This window comes from Vulpes lagopus, chromosome 2, assembly GCF_018345385.1.
Source record: "Vulpes lagopus strain Blue_001 chromosome 2, ASM1834538v1, whole genome shotgun sequence".
In the NCBI taxonomy this organism is placed as follows: domain Eukaryota; kingdom Metazoa; phylum Chordata; class Mammalia; order Carnivora; family Canidae; genus Vulpes; species Vulpes lagopus.
The window spans coordinates 171148566-171164567 of NC_054825.1; the positions used below are offsets into that span (position 1 = coordinate 171148566).

General features: G+C 52.8%; 1 protein-coding gene across 1 annotated transcript in view; it reads right to left on the reverse strand.

Annotated features, from left to right (window-relative positions):
- Window positions 1–12189, reverse strand: part of RYR1 (ryanodine receptor 1) — a 119214-nt gene extending 107025 nt beyond the window's left edge. Inside the window, 11 exon segments of the mRNA XM_041742343.1 lie at window positions 501–665; window positions 803–959; window positions 1514–1588; window positions 1748–1841; window positions 2931–3024; window positions 3346–3458; window positions 3769–3847; window positions 3940–4014; window positions 5094–5198; window positions 6141–6260; window positions 12056–12189. Of these exon segments, the coding sequence (XP_041598277.1) occupies window positions 501–665; window positions 803–959; window positions 1514–1588; window positions 1748–1841; window positions 2931–3024; window positions 3346–3458; window positions 3769–3847; window positions 3940–4014; window positions 5094–5198; window positions 6141–6260; window positions 12056–12103 (1125 nt within the window). The 5' untranslated portion in view covers window positions 12104–12189.
- Between the last annotated feature and the right edge of the window lie 3813 nt (window positions 12190–16002).

Consider the following 16002-nt stretch of genomic DNA (forward strand, 5'->3'; position numbering starts at 1 on the left):
ATTGACCACATCTCAGAATTGGGAGGGCAGGAGACAGATCTGTATAGCTCGCCTACTTTCCCACACACACATCTAGAATAACTGGGGTACTCAATAATTTGCCAAATGTTATTCTTGGTCAGTTTGCCACTGTCTCTGTCTCTCTGTCTTTTCCATCTCTCCTACTCTGCTTTGTCTTTCTCTGTTTTTCTGTTTCCACGTCTGGGGGTCTGCAGTTGGAGATCTGAGTTTCAGGATCCGAAGTGGCAGTCTGAGATTTGGGCTAAGTTTGAGGCCTGAAAGTGAGGATATAAGCTTCTTGTCTCTGCCTTTCTCTCTCTCTCTGTTTCTCTCTCCCTCTCTGCCTCTCTCTCCCCCTACCTATCCCTCTTTCTTTTTACCAGTTTCTTTCAATCTCAGTTTCTCTCTCAGTCCTGCCCTCAAACTCCTGAAGGCTCAAGCACGACCACCTCCCAGTCCCCTGCTGGCACCCCCACCCCTTCCCCTTGCCGGACACCCACCTTCTTCTTGAGCACACCAAGCCGCAGAGCCTTGGGGTCCGGGGCGGCATAGGTGAGCCACAGGCCCGAGGCCACATGCTGCACGAAGCACAGTGACTCCCCGTACTTGATCTCAGGGGGACCCATGCCATCCACATCCCGCTTCGGGGCCATATCCAGCTTCTCCTGCAGAGGCAGGGGATAGAGGTCAGCCTCCTCGGCCTGTGCATTTAATTGGGGAGCTCCCCTGAGAACCTGCAGAGTGGGGGACTGGGGCTGGATTTGGGGTTCCAAGTGAGGGAGGGCACCCTGACCCCACTGACCTTGGAGATGCGGAAGCAGAAGGAGGTGGCCTTGGTGTGGGCCTTGCTGGCATCAACCACCACCAGGCCCTGGTCCTCGGTGAGCGCCAGGTACCTCCCAGTGGTGACATGCCTGATACGAAGCGGCTGGCCCCAGCGCAGGTGGCTCCCACTCCAGCTGCAGAGGGGGAGGGCGTGGAGGGTCAGAGGACCGCCCACCAGTCCTCCCTTGGACACCACAGGCTTGGTCCAAACCTCATCAAGCCCCTGCCTTCTTTTTTTTTTTTTTAATTAAAAAAAATTTTTTTAGAGATTTTATTTATTTATTCATAAACGATGCAGAGAGAGAGGCAGAGACACAGGCAGAGGGAGAAGGAGGCTCCCCGCCGGGAAACAGATGCAAGATTTGATCCCAGGACCCCGGGATCACAACCCAAGCCGAAGGCAAATGCTTAACTACTGAGCCATCCAGGTGCCCTGAGCCCCCAGCCTTCTTCCAGGGCGGGGCTACTCCCCACATTTTTACTGGGGACCCTCAATCTCTCCCTCAGGAATGCCCACCCTCCCCTAAGACCTTCTCCTCTGGGATTCTAAGACCCTGAAGACCCTCCTCAGGGTCCTGGGCTCCCCAGATTTTCCCTCACAACTCTTTAGTATCTTTCTCAGATCTTCTTTCAGCACTGTCTCTCCCCTCCCAGGCCCCCCAGGAGCTCTTAGCCCCAAACCCCCCACCTGATTCTCAGTGGCTCCAATCTCCAGAGGGAACGGGCATGGGTGCACACAGATCCCCCCTCATAGTGGACAAGTCTACGGGCAGGAGAGAAAATGAAGTCAGAGGTTCAGTCACCAGCCTCCCAGGACTCCCAGGATGGGATCCCCAGCCCCACCCATGAGATGCTATCCCCCCTGCCTATTTCTACCCCTCCCCCTGCCTGACATCCAGGGCCCCTGGTCCCCATCCCAGACCTGCGCTGGTCCTCACTGTCAGCGGGGGAGATGGTCAGACACTCGTCCATGTGTCCATGAAAGAGGCGGAGGACGTGGCCCCCGGTCACGTAGCCTGGAGAGGAACAAGGGAAAGTGGTCACTGTGGGGCTGGCGCCCTGGGGAGGCCCGGGAGCCAAAGTGGAGGCCAGGGGTCCTGCTTCTCTCCTGTGGGAGGCTGGGGCCGGGTCTGGGGGTCTGCAGTTGGAGATCTGAGTTTCAGGATCCGAAGTGGCAGTCTGAGATTTGGGCTAAGTTTGAGGCCTGAAAGTGAAGATATAAGCTTTAGGGTCTGAGATAGGGAATCTAAGTTTGTGGGTCTGAGTGTACAGGGCTGAGGTTGGGGGAGTTTGTGGGTTTGAGTTTGGATTTTGAGGTTGGGTCAGAGGTTTGAGTCTAATGTTCCCAGATATTGGCCTCTGAGTTCCAGGGGTCTGGGGTTGGAAGTCTGGGGCTAGGGTCTGAACTTTGAGTGTTGATTTTGGAGGTCTGAGGGTGGTATCTGAGGTTTGGGGTCTGAAGTCAGAGAGATCTGAGCTTCAGGGTTAGAAGCTGCTGGGTTTGAGATTAAGGCCTGAGTTCCAGGATCTGTGGTTTGAGTCTCAGTTTGAGTGTGAGCTATGGGTGTTAGAACTGGGGTCAAAGTTTTGGGGTCATGCTATGGGATCCTAGCATGAGGGCCTGAATTTGGAAAACTTTAGATATTCGAGGTTAAAGCTTGGAGGTCTGAGGTCCGTTGGCTGAGGTTTGGGGTCTGAATTAGGGATCTTGGTTTGGGTATCTGAGTTTGAATTTGGGGGTCTGGGTGTGGGAATCTGAAGTCTCCATCTGTGCTTGTCATCTGAGGCCTCAGGATCTCAGGGATCAGCTCCAGATGTGATATGTTCAGCTTTGGATTTAAGGGTCTGACCTCCAGGACTTGAGTTTGGCGTGAGCGCTTTGGGGTCTGGATTTGGGTGTCCAATACCGAGTTTGGAGTTAGGGGTCTGAGCTCCAGGGTTCTGGATATGGGGTATGTTGGATATCTAAGTATGAGGGTCATAATTTGGAGAGCTAGGTTTGGGGTCTGAGGCTCCAGTGCTCAGTATGGACATGTTTGAGGGGCAATGCGGGAGGTCTGTTTTGAGGCGTCTCAGCTTAGGGGCAGGAGGCCTGGGCCCCTCACCCTCTTCGCAGCCAGAGCAGATGGGGTTCATGTTCCATAGTGTCTGCATGAAGGAGGCGTCAACCTGGAGCTCCCCACTGGCCGTGGACAGGTGCTGGGGGCAGCCAGGATGTGGCAGTCAGAGACGACGGTGGGGTAAGCAATAGATCCAGAGTCAGAGGCCAGGAGCCACAGGTGGAAGCCGTGAAAGCGGCAGACAGGAGACAGAAAATCAGAGATCACAGGTCAGGAAAGCAAGATCAAACTGGGAAATGGGGCACCGAGGACCAGAAACGGATGTCAGAGGTCAGGGGACCAGGACTCGGGATCAGGATGTTGGGGCCAGAGAGTGGGGACCGGGGATGAGGAGGTGGGTGGTCCCGTGTGCCCCCAGCCCTGGGGCAGCAGTAGCTGTGCTGGGGGTGGGATTGCTCACCAGGTAGCGCTCTGAGGAGACACTAACGAGGATGAGGTCATCCCCGACGCGGACCTTCTCTCCTTCGGACCTCTGCTTGGAGGCCGGGTGCGCCGTCCACCAGCAGGCCTCTCCTGCGGGGCGGGGAGTGCCGTCAGCACGAGGGCTACCACGATGCCCTTCCCCAAGGGATCCCCAGCCCGCGAGCCTCCCCAGCCCTCTGCCCCAAATTCTCCCATTACCCCCACCTGCTCCTGGCCTCGTGGCCTCCATTCCTGCCCTCAGCCCCTCGGCCTGGGGTTCCCCACGCTGACCCCCTTGTCGCCTGCGCCCCTGTCCCCAGAGCGTTGCTGTGGCTGCTGCGCCCCGCCACGCCTGCACCTCCTGCACCCCGATCCCTGCCTGCGGTCTCCCCATTGCCGCCCTCCCGCTCCAGCCCCGCACCTGTGGCATCCTCCTGCAGTCCCACGTCGAAGGCCAGCTTGTCAGTCATGGAGCGGGAGGTAGTAAGGCAGCTCAAGTACTAGGGGTGGGGAGGGCAGTCAGCCTCCTCCTGGCAGGCCCTGCGTCCCCTGCCCCTGCCCCTGCCCCCCCCGCCCCCATGCTGGCACTCACCATGCCGCTGTGTGTATGCCGGAGCAGGATGGCATGGCCATACAGGAGTGTCCTGTGGCCCCCGCCCTGGGACGACTGCGGGGGGAGAGGGGGCACAGAATGAGGACAGGACCCCCAAAGGCATCTGGCCTATCCCAGATGGCAGGATGCTCCCCTATAAAATCCCATGCTCAGGCCTGGACACAAGGAAGCCTTAGCTCGGACCCTTAACAGATTCTTTGCCTCAGTTTCCCCATTCACAAAGTAGGGGCTGTGTCTTGGAGAAGCCCGTGGATAGGGTGTTTTATATTCCCCAAAGCCCACTCTGTCCTCCCTGCCTCCTTTATCTGGTTAACCAAGTCCCAAAGTCACTCAGGGAGGCTGAACCCTTGTTCCAGTTGCCTGGGGACTCTCGGGGAAGCCCCAGGACCTCATAAACCGGGGACCTTGGCTGCTTTTGCTGTAACCTGTCATAACACAGCTGAGCGGCAGCCGGTACACACCAGTGTAGTCCTACCAATTGTTGAATATTTGAACATCCCCGTAGGGACCTGCCCTGTGCTGCCACACACACGCACCCCCAAGCACAAGGAGACTCGGCCCCTCCTAGGAGGGAACAGGGGTGACACCCGGTCTCTCGATGGCATCATGCCTCCTGTGTTGGCTGTCACATGCCCATGCTCTGAGGGGGCCATGTGATGGGGCCCATGATCACATGGCAGACCCATCCTGGGAGCGGAGGGGACCCACACTTGGGGCAGGGGGAGGTGAGGGGGGAGTCCCATGCAGAGAAGAGCTGGGATCGGGGTTGGAGGAAAGGATGGGCGAGAGGAGAAAGGAGCGGGTGGGGAACAGGGGCTCAGAAGCCCCCACCCCTTTGCTTCCTTCCTGCCTGCCTGGCCTGTCTGGGCTCCACAGCCCCTGACAACTGGAGTGGGGAGAACCCCAGCCCCGGTGTGCAGGATGTGGGCCCAAGAGGCGGGCCCTGGGGTCAGGAGAGGTGGAAGGACAGGTGACACCCAAGGCCAGACCTACCCACTTATCCAAATTGAGGGCCTGTGAGGGGCGGGGCAGAGAGAGGAAGAAGAGCAGATGGTGAGGAAGCCCAGACGCCCCCCTCCCCGTGCCACCCCGCCCCCGGCCGCCACCTGGCCCGCCCGGACTGGGGGCCTCACCTCCACGCCAGCCTCCACCGTGTTGGCCAGCATCTCCTGCAGGGCTCGGACGGACAGGGACTGCTCCAGGACGAAGCAACAGATGGCCAGATCGGGGGGCACATTCTGGGGGTGGGCAGATATGAGTGGGGGGCCTGAGGGCTCCTGAGTGCTGGTCTACATACCCAACCCCTTGGAGACTCAGACCTGACCCCAGCACCCCAAGAAGCCCCTGCCCTCTGCTACCCTTCCAGACCCCCCAAATCCACACCAACATCACAGAAAATATGCCTCTTCCCTCAAACACCGAACTCCACCCGAAGCTCACAGAAGCTTCCACACCACCTCCCTGCCTGAGTACCCCACACCCCACCTAATCTCAAAGGGAGCCGCGGCCCTCTCTCAGACACGGGGCACCTGCTAGCACACAGCCAGACTCCGCCGGCCTTCCCCTGCGATCCCCAAGGAAGCCCCACCCCTGCCGTCACCATCAGATTGTCCCCATTCCTGCCTCCTCCCTCAGACACAGGTGAACACTCCTCCAAATCACAGGAGGGGCCAACCTTGTGCCTACCTCCTGGGTCTCCTACCCAGCCACCTCAGACTCCTGAGCACCCTCCCTCTTGGACCCAAGGCTCTCTGACCCCCTCAGAGCCTCAGCCTCCTCCGCCATCTGACTCCACAGCCCCTGTTTCCCAACCCCCTGCCCATCCCCCCCGCGGTCACCTCCACTCTCTTCCACTCTCTGACCCTGAGTCCACCTCACCCTCAGACCTGGGCTCCCTGCACTCCCAGCTTCTAACTCCGTCCCCAGTCAGCACCCCACCCCCAACAACATCCCTCCAGGCCCTTTAATTTTGGATCCCAGCCCCCTGCCCCCTTTAGACACCTGCCTCCTGAGAGTCCCGAGCCCCTGCCCCTCCCTCCGCAGACCTCCACCCCTACCTGCCCCAGACCTCTGGCCCCCTTTCCCTCCTAGCCCTTTCTCTCCCCTCGGAACCCCCTCTTCAGACCCAGACCTTCTCCTCTTTGGACCCTGCCCCCCCCCCCCCCGGCTCCCATGCAGACCTGGGCATTGCTGGTGGGCTCCAGGAAGCAGAGGCGGTTGCCGAAGCCCTCGGCGGCCAGACAGAGCTTGAGCTGCTCCTTGAGAACCGTGGCGCTGCACTGCAGGACCACTTCATCATCCTGCGAGCAGACTGTGGGGTCAGGGCTCCCGCAGACACTGCGGACCACCACGCCACCCTTCTCCTCGCCAAAGAGACGGCGCCTGATAAAACCCACCTCGCAGTTTGTCACATGGGGGCCCGCGCTGAGGGCTCCACATGCTTCTAATGTCCCGTGAGCTAGAAGCCAGTGTCATCCCCATGTTAAAATGGGGAAACTGAGACACAAGGAGGGGGCACAGATTGTCGAAGACTGCACAGCTGATAAGGGGAGGAGCTGGGATTTGAACCCCCATCCTGCTGGCTCCAGTGGGGTCCGCAAGGTGAGCCACTGGAGGTGGAAACTATAAGCACTCCAAGTTCAATGGCTTTTAAGCTCAGCCTTCTTTAGTTGCTCTTTTGTGTATTGTTTCAGTAACAGCTATCCATTAAGCAATGCTTTCTCTCTCTTTCTCTTTTTTAAAATTTATTTATTTATTTAAATTTACTCATGAGAGACACAGAGAGAAGTAGAGACACAGGCAGAGCGAGAAGCAGGCTCCATGCAGGAGCCCCATGTGGGACTCGATCCTGAGACTCCGGGATCACACCCTGAGCCGAAGGCAGACACTCAACCACTGAGCCACCTAGGCGTCCCTTTTTTTTTTTTTTTTTTTTTTTTAATTTTTATTTAAGTTGGCTCCATGCCTAGCAATGGAGCCCAATGCAGGGCTTGAACTCATGACCCTGAGATCAAGACCTGAGCTGAGATCAAGAGTCAGATGCTTAATTGACTGAGCCACTCAGGTGCTGCGAGGAGTGCTTTTTATTTATTATTTTTTAAGATTTTATTTTATTTGAGAAAGAAAGAAAGAGCACAAGCTGGGGAGGGGTAGAGGGAGAAGCTGAGCAGGGAGCCCCATACGGGGCTTGATCTCAGGGCCCCGGGATCATGACCTGAGCAGAAGGCAGATGCCTAGCCGGCTGAGCCACCCAGGTGCCCCCAAGGAGTGCTCGCTAATGACACGTGACTGCAATGCCAGAGCCCAGACTGCATCCTGGGTGGAAGGGGACATGCAACAAGGCACTCCTGGTGACCGCTGGTGAGAGCCAAGCAGGACGGTGACAGATAATGGCATCAGAGCCACACTACATTTCCTGACATTGGTAACTATACTGCAGTTTGGTAAGAAACCCTTGTTTCTTTGGAAACAGCTACTGTAGTATTTTAGGTCTTGAGTATCTTGGCCACAACTCATCCTCAAACAGTTTAGGAGGAAAATGTGACCAGAGAGAGGAATGGGGAGAGAAAAGGATAAATGTTTGGCAGATGTGCCAAATCTTCACACGTGGGGAAAATGACTTAAGGCCACGTGGGAGTTCTTCAAAGTAACCTTGCAGTTTCGCTCTAGGCTGGAAATGATGTCAAGATGAGACGCTAAAGTTTTAGGTAAAAAAGTCTTTTCTATGTGCTGAGTCCCATTTCAAGAACTTAACACGTATGAACTCGTTACTGAATCCTCTAAGATGAGTTCTGTGATGTGAACCCCTGGAAACTGAGACCCAGAGAGATCAAGTAACTTGCCTGGGGTCACACAGCTGTCATATGACCTAGCTGGGATTTGATCTATATGCCACACTCTTAGGACACTAGACCGTATGTTAGTCAAGTAGCCCATGTCTACAATTCTAACTAATATAAAAGTTCATAGGGGAATGCCCAACATTTTGACATCAGTCAAAAATGATAGAGACCCCAGCTCTTCACCACTGAGTCAGGCAGTGGTTATCTCCTTTCACAGCTGAGAAAACAGGCTCAGGGAAGTTCAGTGTCCCGCCTGAGGTCACACAGCCTCCAGCCCTTCTATCTGTCGCATTCCAGCCCCCAGAGCACACAGGCGGCCCTCAATCTGCTGCTCAGCCAGGGAGGAAGGAGAGGTTTGATCTGTGGGGCAGGAGGCCTCCACAACTGCTCTGCCCTGAAACCTCCAACCTCGACACCCTGGTGCACCCTGGGCACTTGTGTGTTCCTAGGCATGGACAGCTTGCATGTGTCACTTAGTGTCTGCTAGGCCTTATGCTCAGGGCTTTACATTCATTCAGACAATTATTGAATCAGCGTTTGCCAGGCCCTGATCTACACACTGGAGGCAGAGCAGCAAATAGAGCAGACAAAGCCCCTGTCCTCGTGGAGCTGATATCCTCGTGGGGGACATGCAACAAACAAGCGAACAGATTCACAATTTTCATGTCAGCAATCCGTGCTATGAAAAAATAACCCAAGCTGATATAAGAGAGTGGCTTTGGGGGCAGGGGTGACATCAGTGAGGGCGTGAAGTGGCAACCTCTCCAAGGAGGTGACATTTGAGCCTCATCCAAATAACAAGAAGGGAATCAGGCCTGTTCTGCAGGACGAATGTTTTGGAAGTCAGGCCAGCCTGTGCAGAGGCCTGTGGCCGGAGGGAGCCACGGGTGCGGAGGAAGAGCAAGGGTCACAGGAGGCTATGGCAGCAGGAGCGAGAAAGCAGGAGGAAGTGAGCCCAGAGAGCTTTTGCATGGATCCCTTGCATCCTTAGGGTATCTATATTTGCGCCCATTTTGCAGATTCAGAAACTGAGGCTCGGAGAGAAAAATTAAAATCACTAGGAAGCAAGTAAATGACAAACCAGGATATAAACCAGAGACTTGGAGGCCTAATCACTATACCAAGATTCTCTAACTTCCTCCGGCCACACAATGAGCGGAGGTGGCCTGGTTACACATGCAGCTGCCTTGCTGCCTTAGTTTCCGACCCAACACCAAGAGCATGATTCAGCGGCTCTGGAGTGAGGTGAGCAGGGAATCCGGACCATGACCCACCCCCAGGAGGCACTGACATGGGCCATGCTTTGAGAAACCCCAGCCCAGGTAGGGCTAGAGGTCACCACCCATCAAATGGAAATGAAGTCATTTTGGGGGGCCAAGGCCACCATGCTTAAAAAGTGAAATAAGGGGCAGCCTGGGGGCTCAGCGGTTTAGCGCCGCCTTCAGCCCAGGGCCTGATCCTGGAGACCCGTGATCGAGTCCCACATCGGGATCCCTGCATGGAGCCTGCTTCTTCCTCTGCCTGTGTCTCTGCCTCTGTGTGTGTGTGTGTGTGTGTGTGTGTGTGTGTCATGAATAAATAAATAAAATCTTTTTTTTAAAAAGTGAAATAAGGGATTCCTGGGTGGCTCAGCAGTTTAGCGCCTGCCTTTGGACCAGGGCATGATCCTGGAGTCCCAGGATCGAGTCCCGCGTCAGGGTCCCGGCACGGAACCTGCTTCTCCCTCCTCCTGTGCCTCTGCCTCTCTCTCTCTCTCTCTCTCTCTCTCTCTCTATGTCTATCATAATTAAATAATAAAATAAATAAATCTTAAAAAAAAACAGTGAAATACAGTAGGGCAGGAGCAGAACATAGAAACATGCCCCTCCTGTTCTAAGGTTTATCTACTTTTTATGAAACTTATTTCCGGTAAAAAATAGCTGTGTGCAAATGCACCCAACTTGTCTGTAATAGCACAGATTAGAAGTGACCCAAATCCCCCAGCAGGTGAACTGATAAACAAATTATGTGGCACATCCACACAGTGCAGTACTGCTCAGCAACAAACAGAAACTCTTGACACACGCTACATGGATAAATGTCAAAAACATGCTAAGTGAAAGAAGGAAGGCAAATGAGCATATATTGTACATGAAACCCCAGAAAACGCCTGATAGAATCCACAGTGACATAAAGCAGATGGACAGGGCAAGTATTGCAAAGAGCAAGAAGGAACTTTCTGGGGTAAAGGAAATGTTCTAGGTCTTTATGATGGTGGTTACATGGGTGTGTAAAGTTTGTCGAAACTCATTGAACTATGATACCTAAAATGGGTACAATTTATGGGACGTCAGTTATACCTCAATAAAGTTGGGTTTTAAAAATAACGTGTGTGGGACGCCTGGGTGGCTCAGCGGTTGGGCATCTGCCTTTGGCCCAGGGTGTGATCCTGGGGTCCTGGGATCAAGTCCCACATTGGGCTTCCTGCATGGAGCCTGTTTCTCTCTCAGCCTGTGTCTCTGCCTCTCTCTCTCTTTGTGTCTCTCACGAATAAATAAATAAAATCTTTTTGTAAAAAAATAAATAATAAAAATAACATGTGTGTATTTGCGTGGACTGGATTGCAAGATAAAATCTATTTCTTATTGGTGGCATGAAGTCCCAAAAGTGTGAGAAAAACACTACACAATCTCAATAAAGTTTAGGAAAACAGACCTATTCTGGGGCCAAGAGATGCCAGGGCCAGAGCTCTAGAAGCCAGTGCAGGTTAACCTGGCAAGTCTGAGCTCAGTTCTCTTGTGAAAGCAAGAGGGCTAGGTCCCAGGGGCATCCAGAGATGGCACTTCCTGGCCTTGACATTGGGCAAGTGACTCTACCACTTAGGCCTTGGTTTCCCTCAAATCTCCCAGGGAGATAAAGATAGGGCCCTACCTCAGAAGATAGGGCAGGCGAGGATATAATTAGATGTCTCAGGAGACTGAGGCCCTGGGCATGGGGCCTGATGTAAAGTGGCTGCTCAAGGGCTGATGGCCATGGCCATAGTCTTATTAGGGCCAGGGAGGAGGGGAGAGCCCAACCCATGGTGTCTGCTAAGGGGCTGGAGCAGGGGCAAGAGTCTAGGGTGAAGCTAGGCCTCCTCCTGTGGCCGAATGTCCAGCTGTCTCTATCTTTCACTACCAGCCTCAGCTGTTAGTTCCTCCCTCCCAGGAAACCGGACCCAGCTCACCAGGGTCCTATTCTGGGGCCCGGAATGCTGTGTCAGCATTTCCCAGGGCCTGGGAGGAGAGGGGAGGGGCTAGCGCAGGGTCAGCAGACCTGGCCCCAAGAGAGAACATCCCCTCCCATACTCATCCCCTCCCATACTGGCAGCCCCACAAGCAGCTCAGCCCCTGAGAGGGAAAAGTGGGAAGGACTCTGAGATGGGCAGCCCCTCCCCCCCACCCTCTCCCTGTCCCCTGCCCAGGCCCCAGAAAAGCCGGCTATTCTGGGAGGGACACCTGTTGTTCCAATTCCCATCCCTGCCCCCCAGCAGGGGATCAGAGAGGCCAGGAGAGACAGAGCTAGGGAGGCAGAACAAAATGCAGAAGGCCTAAAGCCAAAGAACAAAGACAGAGACAGAGACAGGGAGACAGAGATGGAAAGACAGCAACACAGAGACAACCCAGAGAGATGGCTAGGGAGAGACACCACCCAGAGACCATTAGCAGCCATATTTGGCCCTCCTACCCACAAGGGAGGAGGGAGGAAAGAAGACCCAGAACCCTAGAGTCCCCCCTCCCCAGACCCTCAAGGGCTGGGAGTTCAAAGAAGTTAGGTCCTCCAGCCCACCCCAGCCCCCTTCCCAAGAATTTAAATTAGGTCAGAGTCTGGAACAAGAAGAGAATCAGGCCTAGGTTGGGGGGGGGGGCGAGGGGGAACAGCTAAATTAAGCTCAGGAATTAGAACCACCTTCCCCAAGTGCCGGCTTCCAGGGTGGTGGGAGGGGGTGCTCCCTCACGGCCCCTCTTCTCTGGGACAAACAGCTAAAGTCAGAAGAGAGGGTGGCCGAAGATCCCCCTCCCCATTCTGCAGTCCCAAATTCTTCTAATTCTCTATGATGAGAAAGGTGTGCGAGCAGGAGAGACAAAAAAGGACAAAGGGTGACAGCCACCCAAAGGGACAGAGGAATAGACTCCGAGACCACCAGCAATCAGGACAGAGACATCCCGAGACAAAGAGACACTCAGAGGGTCCCGAGAGATAGCCCCAGAGACCCCTAACACAGAGATACTCACCGTCCGCAGAAACTGGACCTCATCCTCGCCCTCTCCTCCGTCACCCATGATGTCGAGGCCCGAGGGGCGCGGGCTGAGGTCAGGGAATAGGAGGAGGGGGCCGCAGGCGGGGCGGGTGGGCTGGGGGTGGGCTGGGGTCGGAGACCTCTGGGGCACCCGCGGGGTCGATGGAACTGCGAGGAGGAGGATTCGCGTGCTGGACAGAGCTGGGAGGAGGGCCCCGCCCCCCGGCTCCCATTGGGCCAGGCCTCCAGGGCCACGCCCCCTCCCGGAGCCCCGCCCTCAGACCCCAAACCTGGGCCAGAGGTAGGCGTGGGTGGCCTGGAGGTTGTAGGCGGAGCTTCTGGAAGGTAGCTGCCCCCTCTCCACCTCCCTGGTAGGGAAGATGCCCTCATTCTCCCATTTCACAGGAAGCAAACTGAGGCTCTGAGGCCGGGAGCCTCCGCTTCACGTAGAACAGCACAGCTGGGGTGCACGCCAAGGCCTCCCGACTTTAAAAACCACCATAGTCAGTGATTAAAAGCAAGGGCTGTGCAAGCCAGGCAGTCTGGATCTGAATCCTAGTCTTGCAGTGGCAAGTGTCCTTGGACAAGTCACTTCTCCGCTCCGTGCCTCAGTTTCCCCAACTGGTAAGGAGATTATTAATAATACCTACCTCACAGGACATTTGCAAGGATTAAATGAGATAATTTATTTATAGAACTTAAAATTTTTATATTTAAAGATTTCTTTAAAAAAATAAAGATTTCTTTAAATTTATCTGAGAGAGAAAGAGCACGAGCAGGGCAGAGGGGTAGAGGGAGAAGCAGACTCCCCGCTGAGCAGGGAGCCCAATGGGAGACTCAATCCCAGGACCCTGGGATCATGACCTGAGCCAAGGGCACAGGCTTACCTGACTGAGCCATCCTATTTACAGCCCTTAGTACCAATGCATAGTAAATATTATGTGAGTGTTGCTTACATCATCATCATCATCACCATTTTAAAGTCTTCTAAGGCAGAAATAATAGCCATAGCAGATGTCTTTTGTGTGCCTGTTGTATTTGAGGCCCCAAAGATATTTTTACCGCATCTCATTTAGTTGTTCCAACAATGCTGCTATTATTCACATTATTTAGAAGAGGACATAAAAATGCATGGTTCTTACCACATGTAATTCTCAGGACTGGAATGAATGATGTAGTTCTCACAACAACCTTGTGAAGTCAGGAGACTTATGGTGCCCATTTTCCAGATAAGGAAAGCAGAGGACCATGAGCTGGCATGACTTGCCCAGGGCCACGCAGAGGCTGAGCAAAAGATCTGAACCCCGAGTTACGTTCTTACTCATTGCACTTTATTGTCTTGATATTTGCATAAAATCTAGTTATAACAAAAACTCAATTCCTCAGACCCAGGCCCAGCTTCTCCCCACCTGGACTGCCCCTTTATGCAGCACCCCACTGCAGAGGGCTGCACCTCTTGCTCTGGCCTGAGGCCTGGAGGCGGCACTGGCTCCTCTGGCTCCCCACCTGCCCTGGGAAGCTTGGGCAGAGGCCCTCTGCAGTTCCCTAAAACAGGCAGCTGTTCGGCCTGGAGGTCCCGTGCAGGATATCACACATACCTGGGCCTCCTGCCAGTCGTGCACCTTCGTGCCTCTGGGCCTCAGTGTCTTCATCTGTCAGTTGGGCTCATTTGGAATAGTCCTCACACGGGAGGGGTGGTCATGGGAAAGATCCCATAAGGAAACTTTTTAGAGCCTATGATATGATAACTGATTGACACATGTAACTTCTTGATAATCTTAAAATTATCAATAGCATGTAATGGTATCTATTAAGTTATACAAAACAGCATCTTGCAGGGGTGCCTGGATGGCTCTGTCGGGTAAGCATATGCCCTCAGCTCAGGTCATGGTCTCAGGGTCCTGGGATCGAGTCCTGCATCCGGCTCCCCACTCTGCTGGGAGTCTATTTGTCCCTCTTCCTTTTGCCCCTCCTCCCCACTCATGCTCTCTCTCAATTAAGTAAAATCTTAAAAACTAAACAAAACAATATCTCACAGTTCAATAAAATTATACATAAAATGTTAAATGTATAATAGGTTGGTATGTGTCACATAGTTAAATATTGATATATTGATACAACTGTCATAACACAACACATAAGGTTGTACCATATTCTTGAATTATATCATGCGTAATTATATACTTCTATATTTAGGCTAATATAGCCACACAATCCAATGTAATTATGTTTATATACATTCTATAGCACACACTTGTATATTAAATATTAAATTTCTCCTTAGAATTTTATATATAATATAAAATTATTCTGTGTCATTGTGCATTATATCATAAGATATTAATAGTGTTTGGGTTTTTTTGGTCAGTCATCATGATGTGTTTTGAGACTTACCCGTGTTGCTCTATGGACACCTGTTCTGCAGCTACGGGGGCTTTGCAGGACTGCCTGGCATCTATCCTCTTGGGGTGACACCTGGGCTGCCCCTGGCTCATGTGAGGATCCTTATATGTCTCTTCACGGGACTGAGAACAAATGTCCCAGTACGCACACCCAGGAGCTAACTGCTGGGTGGTAGCTCCAAGCACACACTGAATTTGACTAAGTAGTGCCAAGTGGCCCTTGGGAATGGCCCCACAGTAGCAGAGTTCCCAGGGCCCCACATCTCCAACTTCCACTTGACATTTTCCAACTTCCAATCTTTGCCAGACCGATGGGGTGACTCACTGTTGTTTTAATTTACACTTCCTTGATCAGTTACCAAGAATTTCTAGCATCCTCTCAGGTGCCTATCAGAGTCTTGGGGTTTCCTGGTCATTTGCTCACACTCTCTTGGCCCATTTTTCTATCAGAGTTGGTGTCTTTTTTTTTTTTTTTTTTTTTTTGCTGGTTTGCAGCTGTGCCTTTCACCTTCTAAAGATTATTCTCTCGTTGATTTTAGATGTTGTAAATACCTGTTCTTGCTCTGTCATCTCATCTGATATTCGTCCCCCCGTGTCCTCATTAAAAGAAATCCTTATTCTGATATTAGCAAGTGCATCCTTTTTCTTCCTTATGAGTTTCTGTGGTTTGCTTCAGAAGTCTTTTCCTTTGTGGTTGATGGTGTTATTGGTGGTATTAACCATCCTTGCTGGCCCTGAGGGTGGCACTTTGTACCAGGGCCTTTACTGACCTCCCTCCCTGAGGCTTCTCTGGGTCTCCGGGGGTGGGGGCTTGAGGGTACATGGAGACATAACCAAGCTTGGTTCAGCCAGCAGTGTTACATCATCTCGTGTGATGCAGGTGCTGGGGAGATGGGCTGACAGACAGCCACATCGTGGACAGCACCATTTGAAACTTGATGGGGTGAGGGAGGGGGTAAATAAGGAGGCAGGGAGAGGAAGAGAAAGAGTGAGAAGGCCTGAGACTATTCGGGGTATGCCACGTAATGGAAAAGTTAAACAGACTGAGCTCGGTTCTTGTCTACTTAGACATGAAATGTTCTGGCATGTAAAAAAAAAAAAAATCCATGGTGACTTCTTTTGGTGAAAAAAAGGAGAGAGTAAAAACATACTTCTAAGAGAGTTCTGGTTGAATTGACTAACGCACGAGGTTTGGCAGAAGCATATTAATTACTATGACCCATTTATTCTACTCCTGGGTATCCACCTACAGGATTGCACACTTGAATGTTCAGCAAAAGACAAGGTGCTAGAATGTTCACAGCAGTCTTACTCACAATAGCCCCACGCTGGAAGCAACTCACCTGTCCATTACAGGAAAATTGCTCAGTAAATCACAATGCAGGACCAAAAAAGTAATAACTACAACCAAGTATAAAACATGAAAGAATTAAAAAAAAAAAACATGGTTATTAAGTGGAAGAAGTCAGACGCAATCAGTTATTCTATTTATAAATAACTCAAACCCCGGGCAAAACTACCCTGCTAGAAATCAGGCTAG